The sequence below is a fragment of the Gossypium arboreum genome, chromosome 8 (genome assembly GCF_025698485.1).
Source record: "Gossypium arboreum isolate Shixiya-1 chromosome 8, ASM2569848v2, whole genome shotgun sequence".
Lineage (NCBI taxonomy): Eukaryota > Viridiplantae > Streptophyta > Magnoliopsida > Malvales > Malvaceae > Gossypium > Gossypium arboreum.
The window spans coordinates 33,637,172-33,651,310 of NC_069077.1; the positions used below are offsets into that span (position 1 = coordinate 33,637,172).

The 14,139-nt window shown below is 34.0% G+C and overlaps 1 protein-coding gene across 1 annotated transcript; it reads right to left on the reverse strand.

The window, feature by feature from the left end:
- Window positions 1-2,989: 2,989 nt before the first annotated feature.
- Window positions 2,990-5,104, reverse strand: LOC108460975 (GDSL esterase/lipase At3g62280). Its single transcript, XM_017760707.2, has 5 exons — window positions 4,480-5,104; window positions 4,140-4,325; window positions 3,864-4,027; window positions 3,486-3,756; window positions 2,990-3,409 (listed from the first exon to the last, which is right to left on the reverse strand). Exons 1-5 carry the CDS (start codon window positions 4,724-4,726, stop codon window positions 3,177-3,179), a joined length of 1,101 nt encoding a protein of 366 aa, XP_017616196.1. The 5' UTR covers window positions 4,727-5,104; the 3' UTR covers window positions 2,990-3,176.
- Between the last annotated feature and the right edge of the window lie 9,035 nt (window positions 5,105-14,139).

The following is a 14,139-nucleotide window of genomic DNA, read 5'->3' on the forward strand; positions in this document are numbered from 1 at the left end:
CCAGTACTTTATAATTCAATTCAACCCAATACTCGTTTTTTTATTTCCCAAAATAAACATCTTAAATTAATTTAATTAAACACATAAATTTACCAATTAAATAATTTTCTCAATCTAATTCGATTCCGTTAAAATCATAACAATTTTATCGTAAAAAATCTATGAGAAAATATATTTAATATTTCTACATTCAACAGATTCATAATTACCAATTATTTTAATTCCATTTTGAACTTCAATTATTTAATTAAATAATAATTCAAAAACTTAAATTAAATATTAGGTCATTTCCATAATGAGAAACCTCATTCATTTCGAATGTAACTCTTTTCTCTAACTTTATAATTTCTACCCATTTTTGTTCATTTGGTTCAATATGCAATTCATTTCTAGTTTCAACAAGCTAACAAAAGGACCGAATATACATGTAATTAGGGCTCAAATGATTTATAATTAAGTTCAAGCTTTTCACCTATTAATTATAAACTCATTTTCTCACGAAGTCATTACACTAGTATCGTGACTGAGCTCTCCCTAATTGCATATTATTATGAAAGCTACTCGATCAATGCTCGTCCAATGACCTTGTCATTAGTATGTTACCTTCATAGGATATCCTTAATCTCTTCGGGTAAATTCATTCTCTTCGGGTAAATTCATTCTTCCAATATGATTCTATTTTATCTCATGTAATTATTACATCTTCCTTCAAAAAAGGTCAATTACTATCAAATAGTAATTAAGTCATTCATCATAAAAGCAAATGACATGTGGTCACATTTACTTTTCATATATCATGTAATCCCAATGAGAGATATGATTTACCAATTATTTGATCTATGAATTCCACTATTAGCTTAATATACGACATATTAGTCTTTCAAGCTAGTTTGCTCATTTACGATTAGACTAAGGACATCTTTAGGTTCATCTACTAATATAAGTTGTCTGTCTGCATTACAATTTGACCACGTAACGCCGCTTAGTATTAGTTAAAATTAAACAATCAATGAGCTAATATTTTCTTCCATTTTGCTTCACATGCAAAAACCATTTAAGAAAATATATAAAGGGTATTATTGTTATTCATGGATAATTTTATTAAACCAATCTATTCAAAAAAAAATACAAGTGTATATAAACGAAAATGCTACACCTAGGGCACTAGATCCAACATGAATAACATGGTCACTTGATTGGATGTTTTTCCCTTTGAATGATAATTGGCGGGCTACACCTAATCCACGAAAGGAAACTTCTTTTGGTTCATGAGTTGGTGAAGAAGCATCATGGAGTGAATTGTCACTAAGCATTGGATAAGTTTTTCCAAATAAGAGCTCTCATCTTCTGCCTAGTGCCATAGGGATGAGCAAGGACATTAGTGGTTGATGATGAATTTGAACAGGCTATAGGATTATCTAGAACAAGCTTGTTGATTATGATATTCTTTATGGTCATTGCAACTTTGAACTTTGACTTTTTGAGAGAAAAGATGAAAGGTAGAGATCGTCCCACCAAACTTGCCATAAATTTGTACATGCAAACATTAGAACAGCTATATGTTTGTCAAAATTTCTTCAAGTTCTTCGAATTCTTCAAAAAAATTTGCAAATATTTTCTAGGCTTTTTGAGGTTGTGAATGTCTTTATAAAATGGCTTGGGTAACCCCTTTTTATAGTTCAATTACTTGAACAAGAGAGAGTTCTTATAAAATTTAACTGTTTCATTTGATTGTTCTACAAGAATTTAAACTCTTTTATTTATTATTTATCTCTTGTTAATTTAATTATTTTAAGATAAAATAATAATTTGATATTATTTCTTAATTAATTTATTTTTAATTAGTGATAATATAAAAGTTCGATATTTATACCTTAATTTAAATTAATTAAAAATAATTATGACATATATATGATGTCATCATTTTCACCATGATAATTTTGATTTGACCCACAATAACTTTGGCTTAACATGTGGCCCTTTGTAATTGATTTAAAAATTTTCTTTATCTACAAAACTTCGATTGCTTGACAATGTCGATTCCTTCATGGGCTGTTTCAAGATTATCCCAGAATTCTTTCTTTGCAACACACTTGAAAATCCTTCTGAATTCTTAGTCATCAACTTCAAAAAAAAAATATACATTCAAAGCCTTGGAATTTGTATTAGCTAATTTCTCTTCCTTAGTGATTCGATAAGTTCAGATTTAAAAGTTAACTCCAGAATCATCAGGAAGTTCTCATCCATTAAGAACTGCACGCTGACTTTTCATCTATTGACTTTATAAAGGTCTCCATCCTAGCTTTCCAACATGTGTAATTGGATCCATCTAATATGGGAGTTCATGAAACTAAAGAGCCTTCTGTAGTGAGCAAAAATCAACTCCAAGATCACCACTTACACATCATGTGTCTTGCTTTAATATCAATTTGAAAATTATCACTTGCGAGTCGAAATATGACCAGCCTTTTCATGTTAAATAGTTTATTTTTGCAAGTTGGTATATATATTGGAATTAAATCTGTCAATATTACAGGTTTGAGTGATTTTTTAGATAAATTTTAAATTAAAATTATTAATTTGCATGATTAAATTAATTTGAATCGAATTTAAATTAAAATTTATTGAATGAAAATTTGAAATTTAGGTGGCTATATTTGAAATCATTATACAAACAAATTAAAATAACAAATGCAAGCTACTTAATGGTTCTGTTAGAAATCTCTGGTATTAATTAATGCCCTGCAGAAGATTTGGAAGAATTAAATTTGAATAGGGATAAATAATAAAAACAAATATGTGATTAATTTTGACCTTTCTTTTATATATTTGGAGGATTACTACAATCCATGAAAAATTCAACTTTAATTGCCCTCTGTTAAATCAATCAATGTGATTAGTGACTTTTAGCTACACTTTTACGTAATTCCTTGCATCCACTAATATCATTGCTACTTTTTCATCATTTTGATCATCAATGCAAGTACTGTTGGCAACAAAATTAATGTCCATCTTCCACTAGAATCTCAAATATCTTTTAACAAGATCAGTAAGCATGCTCGAGATAAGCTCATCCCACTACAGATTCCAATATCATACAAATCAGTCAATGTGCTTTGCATTTGAGGCCAATTATTTGTTCTTAAACAGGATCAAAGCAGAGTATTAAATATTAATCAATGCTCCCCAAAGCTTTCAAGCTTCATTTGTGGCGTAGAATAACGGCCTGATAAAATAGTGGTCGCCACCACACGGTTCGAAGCTTCAGTGTAATGAACCCCATCCCAGACTATAGACCGTGACACATTGTTGCAGATGGTGGAACCAGGCTGGCCGCACGTTGCTTTTTGGCTGTAATTATTTGGAGGACCCCCATAGCCACAACAGGCCATTAATGGATCCTCGAAACCTACATATATCATTATTGTTTAATATGAAATACCAAAAGAAAAAGATGAAAGCATATACAAAGATATGTACTTTACCATATTTTTTATACTTGGCGAAGAGTTTGTACTTTATGGAGTATACATCAACATACACAATGGTTGCATCTTTTAGAATAGTTCTCATTTCTTTACTGATATTACGTAATCCTCGATTGAATGCTTTCGCGAGATCGTTGTGGACGCGGAAGCATCCGATTCTGTCAAGATCGGTCTTGTTATGAGGATGTAATGCAAGCTCCTTCGGCGCACATCCTAATGGACCGGTATTGTGTATCCAAAATTTTCTGCCACCATATGAGTATATGTTCTATAGGTGCAAAACAAATTACAAAGATGATTTTGTTAGTAGGAAGAATCGAAACCATGAATCCGACACTAACCCGAATTTAGTTTAATGAAATGAGATGGACTCACTTGAATAGCTAATTTGATTTCTGCAAGAAAAGAAGGGATCTGTTTGGCTACTGGTTCATATGTCAAGTTTGATGCATACAATGCCATTAACAAATCATTTTGTCCAATGTCGATCATGTATACAGCGCTGCGGAACCCCCTTTCATCTATGAAACCTCCTGAACCTGAGTATATATATAAAGCAACATGTGTTTTGAGGCCAATTGATCTTTTGTAGCCAAACCAAGAATCCGACCACTAAGTATCTTTTAAAAGCAGTTTTCAATCGCACGTTACCTGTTTTTTGGAGTTCAATTGATCTGTTTTTAAAGCGAATGAATTGGCGAACTTGAACGTCAAGAACAAAGGGGACAAACTGTGGCAGGGTCATTGCACCAGATACAGCAAAGTTCACTCCACTAGTGAAGTTTGGAGCCAATGAGTCTAAATATGGGCTCAAATAACTCAAGTTCAAGTGTTCACCTACCAACATAGAGCCACAGACTTGGATTATCAAAAGGCTCAAATTAATGCATGCAACATATAGCTTATTGTCTCCTAACTTCCATCGCCTACCAAATCAATTTCTTTGAAGAAAATGAGGTATTAAGAATGGTTAAGGAGAAATTGGACTTACAGAAGAAGTCAATAATGAGTCGTCCATCCCCTAATCGTCCAGTGCCTCTATGGAAAAAAGTGATGCCGTGAGGAAGGCCGATGGGAAGTCCGGTGCCAGCTAGTACTCCTCCGGTGTCGGAATTTGAATCACCGAAATTGACAATAAGTGGTCTACCAACGCTGCACTTTGAAACATCAATCATAGCAAGGAAAACCCAAATGCAAAGAAGCAATATCAAATCCTTAGAGAACCCTCCATTATCCATTTCTTAAGGGGTTTTTTTTATATTGAGAGCAGATGGTAGATTCACTATAAAAAGACTACATTTGGCAGGCATTGACTTCCTGTCTGGATTGTGTAAATCGATCCATGAGTTCAGAAAGTCAAATAAATTTGCAAATGGAAATTGTTTAATAAAGAAATGGTTTCTATCCAACAGTTCCCATGTGATTCACTTCACATGGAAAGAATTGAACAAACTCATATGTATTTAGCCCACTCTCAACCTTAATGGACTCTGAAAACCTGTGAAGCAAAAACAGTTGATCAACACCATACATTCCCATACATAAGACAAAAGTGGTATGAATGCATCAAATGTTTTTGTAGCATGATTGAAAGGTTGAAGAAGGCAGCCATGCTTGTCAAGCGCACTAGCATTTACATGATTTTGAGGCAATGCCCAGTATTGCAGCTTTCAACCGCAAAGTTTTCAACTTGAAGGTAACCAAATAGCACAATTTTCTTGGTCCTATTACTGTTAGGCATAGACAAAACCTGAATTTCTTCGAAAAATAAGGACTAAATCTTGGGCCGTCTAGTTTATTTGGTAGTCTAGATTTGGATATATCTAGCCATCCACTTGATTCAAAACATGGGTTCAACATCAGCTCCAACACTCTCTCCTTTTGGGCTTTTTTTTTCTTGGTATAGATTAGCTGCCCCTTTATATAAAACTCTATATGATGAAAAGTTAAGCGCGAGGTTCTGCCCAACCGTGCCCAAAAGCCAATGTTCTTGTTCTTCAAACACAAGACAAACATGGCTGCCATTGCAAAATTAAACTGCTTGCTATTCTTCTCATTTCTACAGTTGCAAAAGTAAACTCCTGATTATGTTTGTCGATTCTATAGTGGCATCTATCTCGGATGTTCAAAGTTCTAATAGGAGAAAAATTGAACAAAAAAAGATCATTGAAGAAGAGAAAAGAAGTAAATAAAATCGAGAGAGATGAGAGATGATCAAAACAGATTCTGAAAATACATAACTGTCTCCTCCCATGAATGGTGCTTAAGAGAAAGGGTAATAACTCCTGAAACAAATTGGCAAGTTCCTAACTAACAGTTGCCTCAGAAACCACTATTTCATTGAAGTTTCTTAAAGCAAAAGGTTGCGTTTACAATACAACTAAACAAAATATAACAAAAATTCAAAACTGGCTTGACCGTTGCTGCTTCCTTCCATAACAATATGGTTCCTTTTTTGCACCATATGCCTCTCTATGACTCGAACCGGTACCTTGAGAAGGGCCCTATTAGTCCCTACCAACGGCAAACTAGGGTGACTGGGAGCCTTGCCAGTGTGCTTATTAAGTTGGGACATATGAAATGTAGGATGAATTCAAGATCCCTCAAGTAAAGACAGTCTGTAAGCAACCTTTCCCACCTTAACTTCCACATAATAGGGCCCAAAGTACTTGAGGGACAATTTTCGGTTCAATATCTTCCTCATAGAGTGCTGCATGTAGGGTTGGAGACTCAGGTACACTGAATCTTCCACTTGAAACTCCCTATCAAACCTCCTACAATCAACTGTTTGTTCCATTCGATATTGATCTCTCTTCAAATGGAACTTGAATAGCTGCCTAGCTACTTGTCGATGCTGTAAGCTGCGATCCACTATGGGCACATGGGAATACTAGCCAAATAGGGTAAATGGATAAAAAGATCTTAGCCATAAAAAGCCTCATAAGGTGTGGATTGGATGGTTGAATGATAAGTGGTATTATACTACTATTCAACCAAGGGTAACCGAAGAAGCCAATCACCTAGTCTCTCACCTAACATGCACCAGGTATCCCTCCAAGCATTTGTTTAAAACATTTGTTTGACCATCTATTTTAGGGTGGTAGGCAACAGACAAATGAAGTTGAGTGCAAATTTTCCTAAATAATTCCATCCAAAAGTTGCTGATGAAAACTTTATCTCTGTCAAAGACAATTGACTCAAGAGTGCCATGCAACTTATATATATTTGTTAGATACTCTTAAGCTACTATAAGAGCAATGAATGGATGAGACACTGCCAGGAAATAACCATATTTGGTCAACCTGTCGACAACTACCAGTATTGTATCTTTTCACCTAGAGGGTGGAAATTCTTCAATAAAATCTATACCGATTGCTGGACAAGCTTGTTTAGGAATTGGGAGGGGCTGTAAGAGTCCTGGATGAGCTGAATTGTCACTTTTATTCCTCTAACAAGCGATACACTCCCTCACCTATTGCTTCAAATATCTAGAGATACTTTTCTAGTAGAGTAAGCCTATAACAATATGCCTTGTAGCATGGACACCTGAGTAACCCCCTACTACCCTACCATGGAAGTAGTCAAAGAGGCCCCATTTAAGATTGATGTTTTCTCTAACCATTACTTTCTCTTTCCTCCTAATTATGTAACAGCTTGTTTTTCAATGTTGTCGAAAACAATGGTTTCGGGGCCACCAAATCTGACAAGTAAGTTCGTAAATATTATTATTTAATATTTATGAGTTAAATGTGACATTGAAAAGGTTTTTGATTTGATAATTTATTTTATTTAAACGATTTATTAAGTTCTAGTGGTAAGATTCTAAGGTCAAGTGGTTTTAGAAAATGAGGTATCAAGACCTCGTTTCTATAAACCAAGCCGTAAAAATTTATAAAAATATTTATGGAGTGTCATTAAGGTGGTATTAATGTTTCTTTGAAAATTTTTAACGTTTCGATAGTTAATTAATTGAAAAGGACTAAATTGTAAAAACTGTAAAAGTTGAATTCTATTAATTAAATGGATCAATTAGCTTTGAAAAGGTGAATTAATGGAATTTAATGGTAATTATACCATATTTAATGTGAGTGGATATTCATGGATAGGTTGCATGGTAAATTTCTTGATTTTAAAAAGGTATATTAGTAATTTAATAAGTAAAAACTAAAATAAACCAAATCTAAATCATCATCTTCTTCATTCTCTAATTCAATTGAATAGCTATTGTGTGGGGAGGAAAAATCATTTTTCCAAGCTTAAACTTTGATGCATGGTATGTGATTTGATCCCGTTTTTAATAATTTTTATTTTTTTAAGATTGTTGAACTAGGTCCAACTAGGTCGTACCTTCGTTTTTTAAACTGTTTTAAAATTTGAATTTTTCCATTGATGAACCTTGTGATTTTAAATGTAAATAATGAATTTGAGGTGTAAGTTGTTATTTATAAGTATTTTTTTAAGTTATTTTTGATGAATTATCGATTAGGGACTAGATTGTTAAAACATTAAAAGTACAAGGATTTGATGTGAAATTATTGCAATAATTGGCTGAAATAGGTGCCATGAATATTCGGTTGTTATAATTTGGCATTAAAAATGGTTAATTTTCATGTTTTGGGCTCAGGGACTAAATTGAATAAAAGTAAAACTTTAGGGTAATTTTATAAAAATATCAAAAATGACTACATTGCATAAAATAAATTGTTTTACTATCTAAATTAATAAATTGAATGAATTTATTAATTACTAAAAAATTACTAAAAAGCCCATATACTTTGATATTTCTGCAATTTAGTTAAGTAAGTTCGTTATACGATTATTCTTAATTATTACCAACTCATCTTATCTTAACTTAGGCATTAATAACATTTGATCACATGAACTTAGCATAACACATGGGGAAATATACATATATATCATAATAGCTTACTAAATCATATCCAAAATGAGTCATCACTAGCCATTCCAATGGCTAGGTTACAAAATGACAATTCAAGCCACTATTGGTCAAGTTTCCCTATACATGCCATTACACCAAAATGATTTCACTAAATATACCCAAAATGTTAGTTGATAGTGTGACAATGCTCCCACGATCTTCCAACCTTCATGAGCTTCTGAGCATTATAAAATAGGGGAAAAATAAAAAGAGTAAGCATTACATGCTTAGTAAGTTCGTATAACAGAAACTAAATTTACCAATCTTGTTTAATAAATCTAGGCATACAATTTATGTTTCCATCCATTTGGCTAAATGGCCTAATCACATACATTTCATCAAAAATGTTAGTCACCAACATTTTATATAAATCAAGTAACATAGATGAGCTCATCAAGCAATGTTCTTTCAATTCATTATCATTTATCTCAAGATTTTCATGCCAAGTTAAGAGTTTTATATCCATTGAATCACTAAAATCCCAATGAAGGCTCAAGTAGTACACTCGAGGTGTACGATTCATTAATCCGTCAATTCTTATCGAGGGTAACCCTTAAGGTACTTAACCAAGGAACATACTCTCGAGCCACATGTCGTATGACAGGATTACCAGTCCAAGCTAAATCCTTTATATAGCGTATGCTTAAAAAGCTTGATTAGGATTACCAGTCCAGGCTAAACCCTAATCTTAACGCATACTCGAGAGGTATTGTATTAGGATTACCCATTCGAGCTAAATCCTTTATATCACAAGGTCATTGGGATTACTCATCTGAGCTAAATCCCGTCCGCAATAAATGCAGGACCTCATTAATTTCAGGAAAGCATATACATTCATCGGAATTCAATGTTCAATCGGGACTTAACCCGTTTATCATCATTTCATGTATGTATAAATTTTCTATCATAACATACAAGGCACATTAACATAAATCACATTACATACAATACAACATTCAATTTACATAATTACATATTCGGTTAAGTTACACAAACTTACCTCGACACTTGTTCGCGTAATAATTTACTAATCCGAAGTCTTTTCCTTTCCTCGATCTAACCTCGAGTTTGTGTTTTTAGGATCTATATAAATGAATTTAATCATTAATTTCGTACATTTCATAGACTCAATTTACGCCCTAAGCAAAATTACCATTTTGCCCCTAACTTTTCCAAAAATTCTTATTTTGTCCCTTGGCCCGGAAAATGAAACTTGTACAATTTACTCCCTGTTCCAAGCCTAACCAAAGCCCCATTACAAATTTTTCAGCACATGTTTACATAAAATTTCAGAATTTTTTATCAAATTTTACAAGTTTACATTTTAGTCCCTAAATCAAGTTTTCATCAAAAATCACCTTGCAAAAGTTTTTTATCTATCAATAATCTTTCATTTTCTACCATAAATTTCTAACTTCCAGCATAATACATCCTTGACCCATTTTCATACCTTCATAACTTTTCAAATTAATCCCTCAAATAGAGAGATTAAGCTACCCAGTTCAAAAAATACCAAAATTACTAAAAACGGGACAAGGAAACTTACCCAATTAGGCCTTGAAAGCTTTTTTTCCTCTCTCCTAGGGTTTCCATGTGTTTTTAGGTTGAATATGATGAAAATAAGATGATATAATTCCTTTTCATCTTTTAATTAATCATGTATTTTGGTATTTCCAATTTAGTCCCTTGTCTTTTTATATAATTCCATGGATGAGTCACCATAAAAATCTACATACTTTATTAATGGTCTCATTACCATTTAAGGACCTTAAGCTTTAAATTCCATAGCTATTTAATCCTTATAGCTACTAGAATTTAATTTTCGCGTTTTATGCGATTTAGTTCTTCTCGTAATTAGGCACTAAATCGATAAAATTTTTATATCAAAATTTTCACACATTATTTATATCATATTATGGGCCAAATGGTAAAATAAAAATAAAATATATTTTGGATAAGATTTATAGTCCCAAAAGTACTATTCCGATTTTACTGAAAAATGGGATGTTACATTATGCCTAGCAGGCTTTGTGCTGGTGATATTCAGGCTTTGTGCCTAGTAGATTTTGTGCCAATGGTATTCGGGCTTTGTGCCTAGCAGGCTTTGTATCGTTGATATTCAGGCTTTATGCCTAGCAGGCTTTGTGCCGGTGATATTTGGGCTATGTGCCTAGTAAGCTTTGTGCTGGTGTAATTGTATCAGGCCTCGAGCCTAGCAGGCTTTGTTCTGGTGTGTTATATAGATAGCTAGTACCGTCAATATTGTTTCAATTATCTGATGTTGTTTTATTTGGTTTAATAGGCATAAAAAAATAAAAGTAAGGTATGTGTTTCAAATGAACTATGTCATGAAATTATGAAAAGGATTGAAACGGTAAGTTTATAATTGGGATGTAAATAGAGTGGTTTATAATCTTATGAAAAGATTAATGATTATGTATTACGACTTATAAATCCCAGTATGTTATATATGAAAAGTATATATGATCTTATTAAATATACTCAATTGTGAGTTGAATGGTGTTCAATAGGTTTATACTAAGTTTAAAGTATTAGCGTTGAATCATGTTTAATCAATGTATTATAGTGTTGAAGTGATAAGTTATGTTTCATGTTCTATGAGCTTATTAAGCATTCATTACTTACGTAGTTGTCTTTCTCTTACTTTACAGATTATCGGAAGCTCGTCGGAGATCTATCACACTATCCAGTGATTATATTGGTAGATTATGATGTCTTGATCAAGGTTATAATGTCATGTATAGGTGGATTTATGTATAAATAATCTAGTGGTTGTTTTTGGTATGTATAAGTATTATTATGGTTAATGTACTTATGGTATCTTGATGGTTGGTGTTAATATAGTTAAGTTGATGCATGATTATATAACCAAAGAGGTAAGTTTGGCATGTTTTCAGTATGGTTAATTAAGGTATGCTTGAATATGAAATTTAGTTAATTGTGTTTATATAAAAAATGACCAATTAGGTATATGTGTGTTTAAGATGCATGAGAATATTAGTTCAAATGGCGAGTTATATTGACATGGTATAAGTCAATTATGGTCTGTTTTAAAATGGTAACAAGGTGACCAATTATTCATATGTTTGGTTAAGTTGAATGCTTGCTTTTGATGTGCCTTATATGGCATATTGGTTGAATGAAATTTGGTCATTTGAATTGGACTTATTATGCATGTTTTAGGTATGTTTTAATGTTTGATTGTGTGTGCAAATGACTTGTAGGTGTGTATTTGAATTGGGTGAAAGAAATGGCTTGAATTTGACCTATTTCTTATCCATACGGCCTAAAATACGGGTGTGTATCTCAGTCGTGTGTGACACACGACCCTACAACACGGTCGTGTGTCCCCTGTAAGTTTCAAAAGGTAACAAGTCAAGCAGTCACATGACCTGAGACATGGGTGTGTGTCTCAACTGTATGAGTCACACGGCCTGGCCACATCGCCATGTGACCCTTATAGTTTAAATTTTTTTAAGTTTTTCCTTAAGGTTTCATATGTCTTCTATTTAGTCCTGAATCATTTTTAAAATGTTTCTAAAGCCTCGAGGGATTGAATAAAGGACAATATGAATGTTTTTTATTGGACTATGATATGATTTACGAAATGTTTTTGAAATGAATAATTTTAAGTTATATTTTTACGGTAATACTCAATAACCCTATTTCAGCGATGGATACGGGTTAGGGGTGTTACAGACTACCTTGCCATCTAAGGAGTATTTGGAATGAAACTAAGTGTCAATTAAGCACAAATACATTATTCTAATACAAATGAGGGGGAGGCTCTCTAGTTATAGTTGAGCTCCGCTAAAATCAACGATCAAGATACATTTACATTGACGGACGAGATTAACCATAACCCTTGATTTTAGGGATTTACAAGATATGCCATATCAAATCCTATCTAATCTTTACAAGATATGATTCCCTCTATCTTCTAAGATTAGTTACCAAATTAGCCTAAGTTTTCATATCTTCGTTATCGGGCCAACTAGGCTTCAATCTGACAGGCTTCTCCAACAATTCCTTGAATTGGGCCAATTCTCGTGGGCTAAATAATCCCCATCTAAACAATAGACCTCCATCGGATGCATTTGGTGCGATGGTCACGGGCTTTGAAATATGGCCCGTGTTATTCTCCCCCACCCATTCTCATAACGTCCTCGTTATGACTTCCGAATGGCACTGACTTAATTCGCTTGGTCTCATCTTGATGCCTTAGCTTCCTCCTTCCTTCGAGACTTCTGCCTTGGCTTACGTTGCTTCTTAGCTCGAACCATCTTGCCCACATTCTAACTTGACTTGAACAAAATCCTCTTGATTTACAACACTCAACTTCTCTTTGCCCATAGTCTCCCGGCCACTTTACTCAAAAACTTCGGAAAGGCCCCTATGTTCTTGCCAAGTTAACAAGTTAGAATGCAACACACTATCAAAGTGTTCGAAATGTACCTTTGCATTTACTTGGGTCAACTGTCCTACTTGCATCGCTTCTTTCCCCTTGAAGTCTGATGCATCACCCACCTTTCCCATAGGTGAAAGCCTTGTCGATGACTCGGTCAACTCCGATGATTCACTCGACTTGAGCCTCATTAATTCCAGCTTCACTATTTTCATCACAACTTCTTCCTCTAAGTTCGATGACAAACTCCCCTCTTTCTTGGGTGGAAGCCCCTTTGACGACTCACCAAGCTCGGACGTTACCTTTCCTTTGACTACGGCTTACTTTGGACAGTTTCACAACTCATGTAGACCACGGCACAAAAAGCCCTTTACTCACTTCTTTTTGCTCTTCTTTGTCCTCTTGGCTTCAGCTTTTCCCTTGCTCGAACCAAGCTTCTTGGGCTTCTTGTCTACTCCATCGTTTCTTTTGATGATAGACTTCCTTGGACACTTCCACAACCTATACGAAACACGACACAAGAAGCACTCCATTAGCTTTTTCTCGTTTTTAGCCTCATTGGATTCGACACCCCTTGCTCGAACCAAGTCTCAAGGCCTTACCTACCGACTTCTTCTTAAGCGCGAATTTCTTCAGACATTTTTTCAACATGTGTGGACCATCACAGAGAAAGCATTTCAGCTTGTCCCTTTCCCTTTTGGGTTTTTTCCTCCCAACTCGTAGTTTTCCATTACCACCATTTTCGTTGTTGCCGTTGCCATTGCCATCATCATTGTCTTCCTTGTGATCCTTTTCACGTACGCCTCTTTCCTCGGACTTGGAAGACCCAAACTTGTCTTTCCCTAGACCAAGCTTAACCACGGATTCCGCTATCGTCATAGCTTCCAACAGCTTTTGAATACCTCTTTATTCCATCTCCTGTCTGACCTACAGTTTTAATCCATTCTGAAAAGCAAGCAATGTTTCTTTCTCGGTCACATCTGAAACTTGGAGCATGAGTTCTGTAACATCCCAAAATTGAGTCTAGTCGGAATAGTAATTTTAGGACCACAAATCTGATGTCAAAATATTTATTTTATGGTTATTATGAAGCCTAGAATATGAAAGTAAGCATGTGTTAAAGTTTTATGAAGAAATTCTTAGTGTAAGGTGTCTAATTGGAAATTAGGGAACAAATTAAATAAATTGTAAAAGTTAGATTTTAGAAGCAATTTGCATGAAATTGCTTTAGATTATTAATTAGAAGGTCTTAAAGAGTTATTTTCCCAATTTCTAAGTTTTTGGAC

Bases quoted from the DNA above. Each gene is read 5' to 3' on its own strand.
- LOC108460975 (XM_017760707.2), bottom strand. From the start codon at position 4,726: ATGGATAATGGAGGGTTCTCTAAGGATTTGATATTGCTTCTTTGCATT. The intron at 4,028-4,139 runs GTAACGTGCGAT...ATATATACTCAG, and splicing joins AATTGAACTCCAAAAAACAG to GTTCAGGAGGTTTCATAGAT. The intron at 3,410-3,485 runs GTAAAGTACATA...TGATATATGTAG, and splicing joins CGCCAAGTATAAAAAATATG to GTTTCGAGGATCCATTAATG.